Here is a 15,110-nt window from a genome sequence, read left to right on the forward strand (position 1 = left end):
GGCACATTAGTTTCAACCCCAATACCGACGTTAAGCCCAATTAGCACTTATGCAGAGAAAATGACTGACTTTCAAATAATAAATCAACCAAGCCTCGATAAAATTATTGAGAATCTAAGCTCTGCCACCTGCTGCTTGGATATATTACCGACAGGTTTTCTTAAAAAGGTCCTCCCAGCCATCAGGGAGGATCTGATCCAAATAGTTAACGCATTCCTCCTATCAGGTGTCTTTCCCAAAGCCTTAAAAACAGCAGTTATCAAACCAATATTAAAGAAAAAGAACCTAGAAAGCACATTAATGCAAAACTACAGACCAATCTCTAATCTTCCATTTATCGGTAAAATTATTGGAAAAGCTGTTTTCCAGCAGTTAAACAGCTTTCTCACAATGAACAACCGCTTTGATATTTATTAGTCTCGTTTTCGTAGGCACCACAGCACCGAGACAGCCCTTGTCAAAGTGTTTAATGACATCCGTATAAATATTCAAAATGGGAAATCCACAGTATTGGTACTACTGGACCTTAGTGCGGCGTTTGACACCGTTGATCATGATATAGTATTGGAACGTCTAGAGAGCTGTGCCGGACTCTCTGGTACAGCACTCGACTGGTTCAAGTCCTACCTTAAGAACAGGAACTTCTATGTGTCAATTAGCCAATTTTCATCACAAAATATAGAAATCACATGCGGGGTCCCCCAGGGTTCCATCCTAGGGCCCCTCTTATTTAGCATTTACATGCTCCCGTTAAGCCAGATTATAACCACCAATAATATTAACTACCACAATTATGCAGACGATACTCAACTTTATATATCAATGTCACCAGGTGATATTGAACCTATCCAAACTCTTAATACTGTAAATGCATTGAGCAAATTAATAATTGGATGTCTCATAATTTCCTTCAACTGAACAATAACAAAACTGGAGTACTTATCTTTGGACCCAAAAAAGATCGATTAAATATCAGTAATCAGCTCAAACTGGTCCAACTAGAAACTACCGATCAGGCCAGAAATTTAGGTGTAATAATGGACTGAGACCTGAACCTCCAGGGCCACATAAAAGTTATAACAAAGTCAGCCTTCTATCACCTGAGGAACATTTCTAGGATTAAAGGACTGATGAGACAAGGAGACCTAGAAAAACTCATCCATGCATTTATTTCTAGCCGCCTTGATTACTGTAACAGTATCTTCACAGGTTTACCCAAAAAATCAATTAGACAACTGCAGCTGATTCAGAAAGCTGCTGCTCGTGTTCTCACTAGAACCAAGAAAATAGAGCACATTACTCCAGTTCTAAAGTCATTACACTGGCTCCCTGTAGCTCAGAGAATAGACTTTAAAGTGCTTTTATTAGTTTATAAATCTTTGAATGGGTTAGCACCAGAGTACATTAGGGATCTGCTATCATGGTACAAACCATCTAGATCAGTCAGGTCCTCCAGCTCTCATTTATTGACCGTCCCTAGAACCAGAACTAAACATGGAGAAGCAGCTTTTAGTTTCTATGCTCCTCACATCTGGAACACACTATCGGGAGAATGCAAAGCTGCAGAGACACTGAACTCTTTTAAGTCTGAAATTAAAACTTACTTATTTAGACTTGCTTATGAGTAACTGATCCTATTATGGCTCTCTACCTGTTTGTTTTAATTTTTTCATATAAATTATTGTCTTGATTATTGTTTTATCGTAAATGTTTTCTTGTATTTTACTTTTATACTGTTTTACGTTTTATTTTATGTGTTTTATTTTAATCATGTAAAGCACCTTGAATTGCCTTGTGCTGAAAGTGTGCTATACAAATAAAATTGCCTTGCCTTGCCTTGCCTTACCTCAGCCACTCTTACAGCTACACTGGGAGATCAAAAGCTTGATCACTGGAACACTATCCCCACCTCCACCTTGCACCCAGTTTGACATCAAGCAACCAAAACTGAAAGAGGTCAGGGAGGTCATGCTAGCTGGTCACAAGTTAGGGCCTGATCACCCCCAGCTGAGTCAGTCTGGAGAAACACCCAGTGGCCCCAGGTAGATCACTAGTTGCACCAAAAGGTGTGTGTTATAAAAATACTATGACTGATTAATAGTTGTTCACCCACACCCTTGAGATAACCATCCAAGACTTTGAAGATACCACCTTCATGCTTTGTAACCCTTACTACAGGCAGATCTTGAATAGAGAGCGAGCTAAGTTGTTTTCCATAAGTCTACTTGATCTTTGAAGAAATCTTTCCTTTGATTTTATTCACTGTTATGTGGTCCATTTTGCTGCTGCTCCTTCTGGGTCTGCCAGCAGAACTTCTATTTCCAGTCCTGAATGTGAACCTGTGTTTGAACTGTGCCTACAGTAAATTGCACAAGACACAGCTGAGTGAGGGCTAATGAAGATGAAAAGGGAGAGCTTGAAAAAATGGCTACTGTGAAGTTTTTTTATGGGTCTGGTGGACTCATGGTATTACTGGGTTATCAATACCTATAACAGTTTATGTATGAACTTTTAACAGATGTTTACTTTGTCCCCATTTCAAACAATATAGACCACATCTTGTTGCATTCTCAATCATCCAGGAAAGTAAATCTCCAAAAGTTGATTCTATTCATCTGGACGTAGCGTTTTGTGGGAGAAACATTTCGTCACTCATCCAAGTGACTTCTTCAGTCCCACAGTTTGTGGGAAACATTTCTCCCACAAAACGCCATGTCCAGAGGAACAGAATCAACTTTTGGAGAATATAGACCACATATATGGTTAAAATCTGGCATTTACCTTCTGTCCACAATTTGGGTGGAAAAAAATCCAAACATATTTTTCTTGAAGAAAGGTTTCTGAATCCTATTGATGTTTACTTCTTTGAACTTAATTAGAAATGGAAAAGATTCACATCAGCCCAACCGAATAAATGGCCTTTTCGTATCCCGCCTATACAACAACTAAAGGGCAACTCTGACCTGTGTGTTGCATATGTATATCTTTCTCCTGATGCATGTATATTGTGTCTTCGTAACCAGTTTTGGTCCTCACACAGTGCACCTCTTACTTTTGTTGCTACTGGATCAGAATTTACATCGAGAAACATCTGATACAAATAACTTTCTAGATGGCAATGTCGATGAAAAGCTAAAAATCCCATCATTTGTGTTGGCCCTGGTTTTACCATCTTGGCAACCAAGTAGTTGGCTCATTCTTTGGGCAAGAAGGCCAATCTCATGGTCGATCTAATCCTTCTCTTCAAACTCACTGTCAGACCCTGAATTGGGGTTGCTGCTGTAGCTCACCTGGCTGAACAAGTTACACATGTACTGAAGGCTGGAGTCCTCGCTGCAGGGACTGGTTTTGAGTCTGTCTCAGACCATCTCCTCTCATTCTCTCTCCACCCCCCTTTCTACTGTCTTATCCAATAAAGAAAAAAAAGGACTCATGTTCTGAAAACTCATCAGCTTCAAAATCTTCCTTTCTTCTAAAATCACTGAAGTTCTCAGAGCGGAAAATCTTTCCACTGTCTTGATCAATAAGAAGCCACACGGGCAAAGCTATTTATTTGTTGTGTCCCACATCCAATCTGCTGCTGGGACAGAGCATGAGAAAATATAGAAAGATTCCTGCAAGGCAGAGGGTAAAATGTGTGGGAATTTGGGAGCAGACAGGTGTAGGTGATAGAAATATAACAATGCTGCAACCTTGTAAGGGAAAACACACTTATACAAATACACACTGCACATACAAACAAACACACACACACACACACACACACACACACACACACACACAAACACAAACCAACAGTGAAGGGATACAGCACTTCCACACCTTTATGACCCATGGGTCCAGTGGGCCCGAAAACCACGTGAGAGAGAGAAGATAATCTAATCCTCATTAAGAGAATGAGGTTTGGGAAATCCTACAAAACATTTCATAGGACCAAACCATGCTATCGTGGTTTGGTCCTGTGTTTCCTGTAGTATTTAATGTTCTGTCTGTGGCACATTGTAATCGTAATATTCTATATATTTTCATGTCCTCAATAATATCCACTAGCAGAAAAACACATTATCTCTTTTTCTCAGTTATTGACCCAGCAGGCTTGGAGTGACATAAACAAACTAGGAAAGGCTAATCCACATAAAAAAAAAAAAAAAAAAAACAGAAGAAAGAAAGGAAAATAAAGAAAATCTCTATAAGATTAGAGACTCGTTTATATTCAGATGGAGATTCATTGTTTCTTAGATATAGACATTGTTAAATGACCAGAGTGGTAGTTCAGTTCAACTCACAAGAAAGTCATGATCAAACAATATAGAAAGAAATATCAGTTAAAAAGAAATAAGGCAGCTTAGAGCAGGGGAGAAGAATTTGGACACTTAAGGCATATGAAAGCAGGAGTAGTGTGTGTGTAGGTGTGTGTGTGTTTGTGTGGAGATAGAAAAGTGATGCACATCTAAAAGGTGCCAAGCCTTTTATAAAGTGTTGGTTTTTTACAAGTGTTTGTTAAGCTCTCTGTGGGGACTCGGAGAATGTGAAGCCCCAGGCTTTAAGGTAAAATGAATAAAAAGAGAGCAAGAAAAAGAGGAAAATAAAAAAAGTGGTGAATGGAAAACAGCACTTCCATCTATAGGGATAGGAGTCGTGCCATAGGCAGTCAGACGCTGATGGTTTAGAACCTAAAGCGTTTATTTCTCTTATGGAACTAAACTTCCCAGGTTTAGGCTAGCCCCAAAGGGCTGTGTTTCTAACCACACCTTTAAATGAGAAGTAGATTCTCTAGAATTCTTTTACAAGAAGAAGTCCCACATTTCATTTTTAAAGTGTAAGTCTATATTTTAAGAATCACTGCTTTCAGCAACAGTGGAATGCCTGAGGCAGGTATTCGGATAGCCAGAGGTAATGGCCGAGGAGAAAGCAAATATGCCTCCTGTTAGTATTCGGTGGGTTCTCCGTCTAAACACTGCTTATCAAAACTTCTTCCCCCCACCTACACCATTGCTTTTTCTTCCCACTCACCACTTACAAAACTGTTTTGAACCCACCATCTGTTGATTCTGACAAAGAACCTTACCTGGTAAAAACTGTTCCTTGCCAATACTTTTAATTCTGTTAAAACCATTTTATCCACAAGTTTCAAAAACCTGGAATAGTACACATCGATTGGAATTATACTCTACGACTCCCTTTGGCCTCAACCCAATTCACCATGTAAAAAAACTCACCCTGATTAAAAAAAAGGGATATAAGGTAATCCGTCCCAAACTCATTTATGTTAGCATGGATTCTGTGGCCTCAAAAAAATCATATTATAATGTGGACAATGTGCAATCAAATGCCATTTTAGGCTGTAGGGCAAGCACAAATCATTGGAGAAAAACCTGGTAGCTTGATCAAGCTGTTTGGATGGAGGGAGGGATGGATGGATGGATGGATGGATCCTCTTTTACAATTTAAGTTTGGGTATTTTCTAATAGAACTGGAACAAAACAAATACAAACAACTTAAGCTTTAAATGCCTCATACTGGAAGAGTGCTGATGAAACAATGCAGGAGGAGGGAAAGGCACAAAGTCAGAGTAGTCAGTAGTTGCAAACTTGTGTATTTTCTTTCACATGAAGGTGGAGAAGGGTTTCAAGTCAGAAAGGTGAAATAGGGAGAATGGGGTAACTCAGAAGGCAGATATTGTGTTGCATCAGCTGAATCTCATTTGCAGGTGTTTGATGTTACACTTTCTCTACACCCAGAGAAGCCTTCTCGCATGTGCTAAAACTTCCTTTTCACATTCTATGTGTCCTTTTTACATTATGCCAACTTGTCCAAAGGGCGGACTTTTATCAATAATTGCAAATTTGATTTTAAGAAATTTAAGAAGCCCAAGCTATTTGTATATATAAAGGGTTTTTTTTTTTTTGGTCTAATTTCACATTAATTCTACATTGTCGAGGAAGTTAAAACAGCTACAGCTATATATCTATCTATCTATCTATAGATCTATAGATATAAATATATATATATATAGGTAAAGTAAAAATCACTTCCATCAGAGGGAAATCATTACTGACATCTAGCAGAATGCAAACACTGGTCTCCGGTGCGGGATTGATGGACATTAGACACGGCACAGAATCTGCCTCTCGGAGTGGAATAACAGCGTGGACTTCACAAACACTCAAAATGAGAATTCAGCCCAAGAGAACAGAAAACAAACAGAGAGAGGTTTCAGATGAAAAACTAAGCGAAAGCAAGAGGGATCGAGGGAAAGCAAGCAAGGGAGAAAATAGTGGCGGTGTCTGAGCAGAGACAGAGTACCACAGAGCTGTTCGGTACATGCAGGTGAAATCCCTGCGTGCTGTTGGCGGCTACACTACATTAACTCTAGCTTTCAGTTTGAGCCAGGGACTTGGGGAATAGATGGGATGAGGGCAAAAGGAGGGAATCCTAACAAATGGTAGTTCAGGGACACACACTGGACCTTTTGCTATACAAGCCTTGACCTTGTTTTATACGATATTATTAAAGCCATTCCAGCTGATGAGCTCTCGTCACAAAATGCCTTTTTTCATTTCACTGAAAGAAGTCATGAAAGGCAGTGACGCACAGCCTCGCAACTAGGAGGAAAAGTGCACCAAGAATGCAATTAGGTTCTTCTCATCCTCAGTGGAGACATGACTGGAGCTTTTGTTTACCCTCAATCATGTCATTTCAGTCTTTCTTCAATAATATGAAAGTCAATAATACACAGATACAGATTGTGTTTTAGGAAGACTTGCACTGGTTAACGTTACAGCAGTTATACTGTAATCTCAGTTAAATTAGCCTGGGACTGAGTGGATACACTGAGTGACTGCGTAAGGTGACAGCCCTTTGGGGAAAACTTTTGAGGTGATGGTTGATCATGGTGTTAATGTACCAGTACTGTGTCACAGAGGGATGTCTCTCAAACAGATGGTTGCCTGGGCTGGCAAGGTTGGTGGCAATTTTACCCCTCTTTTTCTCTACTGTCGAGTCCCTAAGCTCCTTGATGTTAAGTAGCTGACAGTCAATGATCCACTCAGCAGTGGCGAGGTACACGCTCAAGCCTTGTCCTCTGAGAAGCAGGAGGCAGGAACTCAAGCAAAGTTTGACATCAAAGACATGTATGTTTAAAAGTGAATGAGTCAGTGGGCTTTCTAGCTCATCTGTTTGGATGTTTACTTGCCTGTTGGTTTGTTTTCATTGGTCTTCCATTTCTCTCACTGTATTACAATCAGTCACTATTAGTAATTCATAAAAAGTGTTGTATACGTTTTATTTATTATTATAATTTCTTTTTTTTTTTTATATATTCGTTTTGCTTAATCCTGTGGGCTGGAAAGACCTGCATTCAGTGAGAGGGTCAGGTTAGTTCTTTAAGGTCCTCACAGAATGGGGCAAGGCAAATGAATTAGACACACAACCTGTATTATAAGCTAGGGTGGAGAATGGATTGATGATGGCAAATAAAAGCAGATTGCCCCACCACCCTTGAGCAGACAACAGCACACCATGACAGACACGTGATCAGGCCCAAGCTATTATTTATAACATAAAAATGCAAATAAATAGCTATGATACAGACTTCTCTTTGTTCTGTTGGCAAAAGCTTTTATTTAACTGTAACTGTGATTATTAGTATGTGTAACCAGATCCCAGGTTCAATTCAGACCTTCTTCATTTTTAAAGTTAGGCTTAACATTGTCCTTTTCCATCAATTTTATAGTTGGGGATAGATCAGGTGATCCTGAATCCTCTTTTAGTTACGCTATAATAAGTCTAGGCTGCTTGGGATTTCCCATGATACACTGAGTGTTTCTTCTTCACCCATTTCTGAGCCTGGTTCTACTAAAGGTTTCCTCATGTTTTTAAAGGGAGTCTGTCCCCAAATGGTTCCTTATCAAGGCTTGTTTGGTTGTTGGAGGTTTTTGTCTATTATGGTAGGGTCTTTATCACAGCACCTTAAGGTGACTGTTGTTGTGATTTGGCACTACATATAAAACTCAATTCAACTAAATTAAATTAAATAGTGGAGATCGGAGGGTTGGCCTTGAAAGTTATGATTAGCCAAACTGCTGACAACTTAGTTTGTTTCACTACAATTAATTTTGTTTCTCCAGCCTTAAATATATTGATAGATGATGGAGATAAATGTTTTCTCATCATCACTCACAACTAAGTACCCAAAGTGACACAGTAATTTAATGAATGTTTTATTTACATGCATGCACATTTACACTCACGCAGAAGCTTTTTCTTCCAATTTAAAACTAAACCGTAAACAGTTGTTGTTTAGCCGTTGTCCTCTGGAGTCTTGCACCCACATACTGTATGTATTGTATGCTGCACAAAAAAGAAAAAAAAGTCACATTTTTCCTTGTCATGTAACCCTACTATTGCTAAACGACTTAAAGATTGACAAATCAAGGAACTCATTGTGATAATTTTTGTCTTGTGTGCATGCGTGTGTGTGCACAGGGATTATGTTCGTCTTACTTCTAAATACCATATTTTTCTGAATCAATGCTGCTCTCTCTCCTCTTAATACTTTTATAAACCTCCTAAAATTGGCATTGATGAAATCAGAGCATCTCCCCAGCCCTCTGGGATTTAACAAGAATAATCAATCCAGTTAATTGTTCTGCCGCGACACTGGCAATGACGGCGGTGTCATCCGTTTTCCATATCAAATAGATCATTAGGTAGTTACATAACTACACACACATACACATCCTTTGACATCATTAGCAGTGGCCTCAACCAAAATACCTTAATTAGGATTACCTTGACCTGGAATGTATTCCATTAAGAACAGAAGAGGCAGTAAAAATATTCATACTAGCATCGTGGTTCTGTTACCACACAAAAATAAGTTTAATGGAGATAATTACAGTGGTTAGTCCTCTCATTGAAAAGTCTTAATAATGACATGACTTATTGGTTCTCTTAGTGGTGAGACAGTATCATGGATTCAGCAATATTTTTTTAGCTACTGTTTCCTCTTCTATTAGGACAGGTATTAACAGATATCGAAAACGACAACAAATCACTGTCGGATTAAAGGTCAAGATTTTTTTTTTTTTCCCCCGTAACATAGCTAGAGTAATGAAGTATGTATACAGGGATATTTATTGTCCTTAAGATTACATAAGTTCTGGTTTGACCAATATGAGATTAATTTGCTCATTCATTCTCCAAATTGTTATGTGTGCTGTGCTGCTGCTTGACTGGTACACAGCAGCATGATATATTTCGAAAAATTTGTATTTTCAAAAACAAACCTTGCTCTGCTTTTGACATTTGGCTGCCATCAAATTCATACTGAGAAAATGAGACAGAAAAACATTACAAATTTTGGACATAACACTGACAGAAACTTGCTCTATTTAATGAAAGTATTTCAGATTTGGTATGTGGTGTCATATCTGGGGGAAATCACAATGAAGTTGAATGAAAATGTGATATTTTTTTTTTCACATTAAAGCTTAAATATCAATGAGACCTGATGTGAGCTGTTTCCAAGAATATTATGTGCCTCGTATATGAGCAGCTGTGAATCATATATCAGTGCTCTACCTGCAAACTACAGACCTCCAAATCTGCTGTGAGAGATCGGACATTCAGATATTTTAGGGATTTCGAGCAGCCATTGTTCTGTGTCATATGCGTAGATCTGCAGTTCCAGATATTTGAAATACAGATTTTGATGAACTTGTTTTGAAATGGCTCCTAAAAAATTGTGAATTCATATTAAAAAGTCTATTATTGGTCTAGAGTTTATTTGCAAACATATTATTAGTTTATACCTTATTAATGTTTTAGTCCTTCATTATAAGTACAAACAAAGTATAATCATTGTATGACTGTACTACCCAGAAAGCACACCTCTAATGACCTATTGCAATATGCTTTTGATTTAATGTATTTCTGATCTATGTCTGTGTGTGTGTGTGTGTGTGTGTGTGTGTGTGTGTGTGTGTGTGTGTGTGTGTGTGTGTGTGTATGTGTGTGTGTGTGTGTGTGTCTATATCATGCTTTCAGCATTGAAATTTCCATAAAGAAAGCTATGTAGTAGTAGCATACAGTGTGTGCTTTTCAGACAATGAAACACTGAGCTCAAATAACACAAAGGATAAAATCTTGAGTCGAACAAATGTAGTGATAGTGAGGATTGCTTACCAGTAAGAGCTTATAAATAGAGATATTTACTAAACCTATTCCTGCAGAGAGATAATCCGTCAACTGAAAGAGAGAATATGGTGTAAAGTGATCAGTGATGCCTCTAATATTTGTCTGATATTTATGTCCTGTGCAGTCCTGTGTAATTTTTCTGCACGATGCTTTCAGAAGAATGTGGTTGTTGTTCTGCACAGTTACACCTCTATCTATCTTTTTTTTCCCAGATATCCGTGGCATTGAGGATTTCCTTGACAGTACCTCTCAGCAGGGGATGGATGTATCCCTTCAGAAAGTGGAATCCAACATTAACATGATGATCACGAGTCTGTTCAGAACAATGCGTGTGGAGGAGCTGCATCGCTATAGGGATACACTGCGCAGAGCTGTGTTGTTCATGAGCCCAGCTACGGCCAAAGCGTTTATTACCGAGGTAAGGAAAGTTAGATTTGGGCCTTCGTTTGTCAGTTAATAAAGTAGGTAAACAACACCAGTGATGGCATTTTAGAAGTTTTGTGGAACCAGAACTACTGGAGCAGGACGAACATTTCAAACTCACTGCCAGGGAGAGCAGAGATGATCACACACGTTGACAAGACAAATTGTCATCCAGTTTTGAAGTATGTTCCCTAATGGCATGTTTACACTCCTTCAGCACATGCACCCGGATATCCAGATAAGGCTGACATAAATGTCTGACATATGCCTCTCTAATACTGCATGGAAAGGATGCCAATTAGATGCAGATTAAGAGCGAGGAATTTCAAAAGCCACTGAGTCATTATGACTTTTGAGGTCTTACCGAAAGGAGAGAGCTACTTTAAAGAAAAAGTCCTCTACAAACAATAGTTTAAGCCTTTCTCAATCGGCGAATGGCATGTTAAACAGGTAGCTTACATTTTAAATAGCCTCACAGGACTTTATATAAAGATGTTAGCAAGTCTGGAAGAGCTGAATGCTTTGATGGAATACCAAATTAAATATGCAAACTATAGATATAGATTTTATGTTGTTACATGAGTAGCAAATAAAAAAAAATGTAGTAGGAATCTGTCTTACATTCTTCACGGTTAAGTGATTAATGGTATTTTGAATTGGGTTTACTCTTGTGACGCTACCAATGTTACCAGGCTTAATGAATGTTTTGCTAATTCACGTGAGCCCTGTGTGTCTCTATTAACCAGATCAGATGAAATTATTGGAGTTAGTCCTCTCAAGGCCACTGAAGTATTATTTGTTAAGCCCTGAGCATGATGGGAAGATATGAAAGTATTCATTGGTTTACTTCTTTCACTCCCGCTCTTTCTCTTGGTACGAGTCAGTGTTAATTTATGGTGCACAGACAAGGTGCATGTTTTTAATGTAATTTTTAGGAAACATGCATATTCAAACAGACGTACACAGTTCTCTTCCCCTCTCATCATACTCTTTATCGCTTCAGAAGAAGACAATTAGAGGAGTTCCTTTTGCTCCTATACATAAATGATATGGAGGTCATGGTTGAAAGCAATAGGCTCTAGCATTAGTTATGAATTCTTAATTTGAATTGGTAGGATGGGGCTTAATCCCATGTGTCATGTTCTCATCTCAGTTTAATTAAAAGTGACCTCGGAAAGAGCAATCACAATCTAATTTGGTTGGAGGCGTGACAGGGGTGGGGGTGGATGGTGGGGGGTGAAAAATGGGGTGTTATTGTGTGACTGTGAGTGTGTTAGTGTCAGTGTTTGTGTATCGTAGTGTTTCTGTGGCTGTGTTACAGCCTTTTAAGTTTAGCATGGAAATACACTGGCGGTAGGCCTCTTAGCTTCAAGGCTTTGCACTCACATTCAGAAAAGATCGTCAAGCTCACTTTAGATGACTTTCAGTGCTGAGGTCGTTAATCAAACAAACCTGATGCATCATGCAGTACTTGTTACTCTTATCCAATGTAGTGAATTATGAAGCTTTTTGTAGAAAGTAGTTCATTACGTCACTCTTTATATTACTTTACTGCAGTCTTCTTCTGGACGATAGGTGTCACAACTCGGAAAAATCTCTGCATGGCGTAAGATTCGTCAAAGAAAGAAAAGTGGTTGTAAAAATCGAACCTTTTTAAGTTGTTGTAGTGTCTTGTTCTTTCTGAGCTCCTGACTTGATATATCATTGAAATAGTGGTAAAGGCCAACCTGCTTGTACACTTATGTCTCCAACCCGTTGGGCACTGGCTGCTCTGTGCTTGCCAGGTAACAAAAGTCAAGAGGTGCATGACAAGCTGAAATGACCATAACACACCATTGATCAGCAGTTGTAATGTCAATTTTAATGTACATTATCATTTGTGAGTGCAACAATGGTAAACATAAATAGGTCATACTGTAATTAGTTCTCAGGTAAAAATATAAATCTTCAGTTACAGTCCCACACGACAGAGGTCCCTGTAATAATGAGGTGACTCACAAGGTCTTTCTTTTCCTTTTTACCCCTGAGCCGTACGAGGCTGATAAGGTATTGTCGTCACCCTGCCATTGGGCGAGCAGGCAGGCGGGCAACATGGACACCCAAGTTTGTGAATGCGGTTACTCGAGAACGAAGCAATACTGGAGTTTCAAATTGATATCATAGCTGTATCTACTAAAAATCTCAGATGATTTCGTATCTCTGCGACCTCAACCTCAAGGTCAAGATCAGAGTACAAGTTTTCTCATAATCTTGTGAATGCAATGAGTGGAGAATGAAGTCACCTAAGATTTTGTATCTACTACTAGGCTGAGTGGTACAACTGGCCACCACCAGTATTTTTAAGTATTCAAACAGAGCCATTGGCAAAGTTAGTAAAAACCAGCCCAAAAGAGCACTTCAGGGAAAAATGTTGTGGTCAGAGCAATTCTGCTGTAGAATCAGGGGTGAGAAATGGAGCCCAGACTGCTGCGAGCCTGGCTGCCCATTTGTTACCTGTTGAAGGTCGCACTTTAGATGGAGCCAGGCTTCTTTACTACTAGCGGTGTGTTAGCATGTTGTCAGTGCAGTTGTTTGAAAGCAGCTGATTTCATGTTAGCAGTGGGCAGTTGTCAAAATATCCCTTATTGTTCAAGAAAAATTGATTAACATATCTCCACTCCTTCATTGGTTTACACCATTTTCCTGTTTAATATGATTGTAGCAATGAAAGGTGCATTTTGTTTTTTTATTCATTTATTTTTTGACCTTATTTGGCTGTCAAATCAACAAATGAGAGATCCCTCTTTCAGTCCTGGGAGTTCACACAAATCCTTCTGAGGTTTCATGAGAAAGAATAAAATCTCCCAAATCAAAAATATGAAGGAGTAACCAAAAGTATTTATTCATTTATTTTTTGCCCATTATAAAGATAATGATCTAGTAACCAGTAACCAGATAATGGGATTCCAGTGCAAAGTCACAAAATATGCATTTTGTTGAAGTTATTCTGACTGAACATGTTATGTCACCTGTTAATTGCCCCTTGTCTTCTGATTCTGATTCAGATCACTGAATGGTTCCTTTTTTATTTATTTCCTTGTTTCATTTTATCTTGACTTTGGTTTACTTGCTAACATGAATCACTGCTGGGTGAATGGGGAACAGGAGAGAGGATCCTTAAGGCATAGAGAACAGTCAGGCAGGGATAGGTGTCAAACAGGTAAAATTAATTAATTTTAATCTCTAATCTATTGGGTTGTCTGTCTTTACACGTTCCTTGGGATTCGTTTTTTAAATATAAAAAAGGCTTACGATAAAAGAAAAGAAAGCAGAACAGTACATAGAGTCAAAATGTAAACCGATGATAGAATGCATCCTTATTATAATTTATTCATTTAAACTACGAAATCTGATCTACAGTTGGTGTGGAATATTGCTTTGGCTATTATACAATATGAAAGCACCCGCCTCAATTTCAGTGTGTGACTGGAACCCAGATTAGTTTTCTAGAGTTTCTCTCTCTTTCCTTTGGGAAGGTTGACAAAGCAGTCATTTAATCTAATTTAGTCAGACATCAAGTGGAAAGGGGTTTCTGAGATGAAGTGTCGGGAGACGGTAAATATTGGTGGATAAGATTGATGGTCACAGATGTCTCTTTCTCGCTCTACCTGGGAGGATGCTCGGGGAGGGAGAAACATATACACCGGTTGAGAGACAGACACAGACTGTCATGGAGACAGCGAGAGATGAGTGGGATGTTGTTTTTTTTCTCTCTATCAGTTATTTGTGAGGTCATTTGTCATGAAAAGCACCTCCCACCCAGATGCTCTAGGCTACGGTGGATGTGAACTGAAAGCTGTTGCAAAATAACAAGACTTGACAGAAAGAGAGAGAAAGGTGCATAGGATGATTGAGCAGAGAATGATACACATTTAAGACAATGTAACGTTGCTTAAATTTAGCATCTTTCAAAAGAAACTTCGGTCTTTTCGTTTAAAGTACTTATTGGTGATGATTTTGTGATAAAGAGGAGCAAAGCCAGTGGAAATGTTTCAAGTGAGAATGAATGCTTGACGTATACATTCATGATTCATTCGTAATTTGCTGTTTAGTAATGTGTTATTTATATGTTGCTTTATGTCAGAAGTGGCTATCACTAAGGAGATGGAGCAGCAGATCACCTACTATTCAGAAAGTTTTCTTGGTTGTGTCAATGTATGTGAATATTAGACATAAAGCACTTAGATGGATGAATGAGGCATGTTGTATATAGTGCTTTAAGTCCTCAAGTAGAGTAGAAAAGCACTATGTGTGATCCAGCCCATTTACCAAAGGCTCTGTGGCTCTCTGCTGTAGTCTCCCACCACAACCTGTAACAAGTCAGGTTGTGAGTTAAACCTCCTAAGACCCGAACTCTTTCATGGCTTGCATTTTTAATTTCTCTTTCCTTTTTTAGGCTGATTGATTTTTTTTTTTTAGATGGGGACAATTATTTTAAATTTCGATAG

At 38.7% G+C, this 15,110-nt stretch overlaps 1 protein-coding gene across 3 annotated transcripts in view; it reads left to right on the forward strand.

The window, feature by feature from the left end:
• The window catches only part of grid2 (glutamate receptor, ionotropic, delta 2), a 508,497-nt gene that overhangs the window by 304,844 nt on the left and 188,543 nt on the right, over positions 1 to 15,110 (forward strand). For all 3 annotated transcript variants that reach the window (XR_005695832.1, XM_040031719.1, XM_040031718.1), the window contains exon 4: positions 10,413 to 10,618. Coding sequence is in view for 2 of the 3 variants with exons in the window: in XM_040031719.1 (XP_039887653.1) it covers positions 10,413 to 10,618 (206 nt within the window). In the remaining variant the exon portion in view is untranslated. The remainder of the gene's footprint in view (positions 1 to 10,412; positions 10,619 to 15,110) is intronic.

Source organism: Simochromis diagramma, unplaced genomic scaffold (assembly GCF_900408965.1).
Source record: "Simochromis diagramma unplaced genomic scaffold, fSimDia1.1 OVJJ01000284.1, whole genome shotgun sequence".
Classification (NCBI taxonomy): Eukaryota; Metazoa; Chordata; class Actinopteri; order Cichliformes; family Cichlidae; genus Simochromis; species Simochromis diagramma.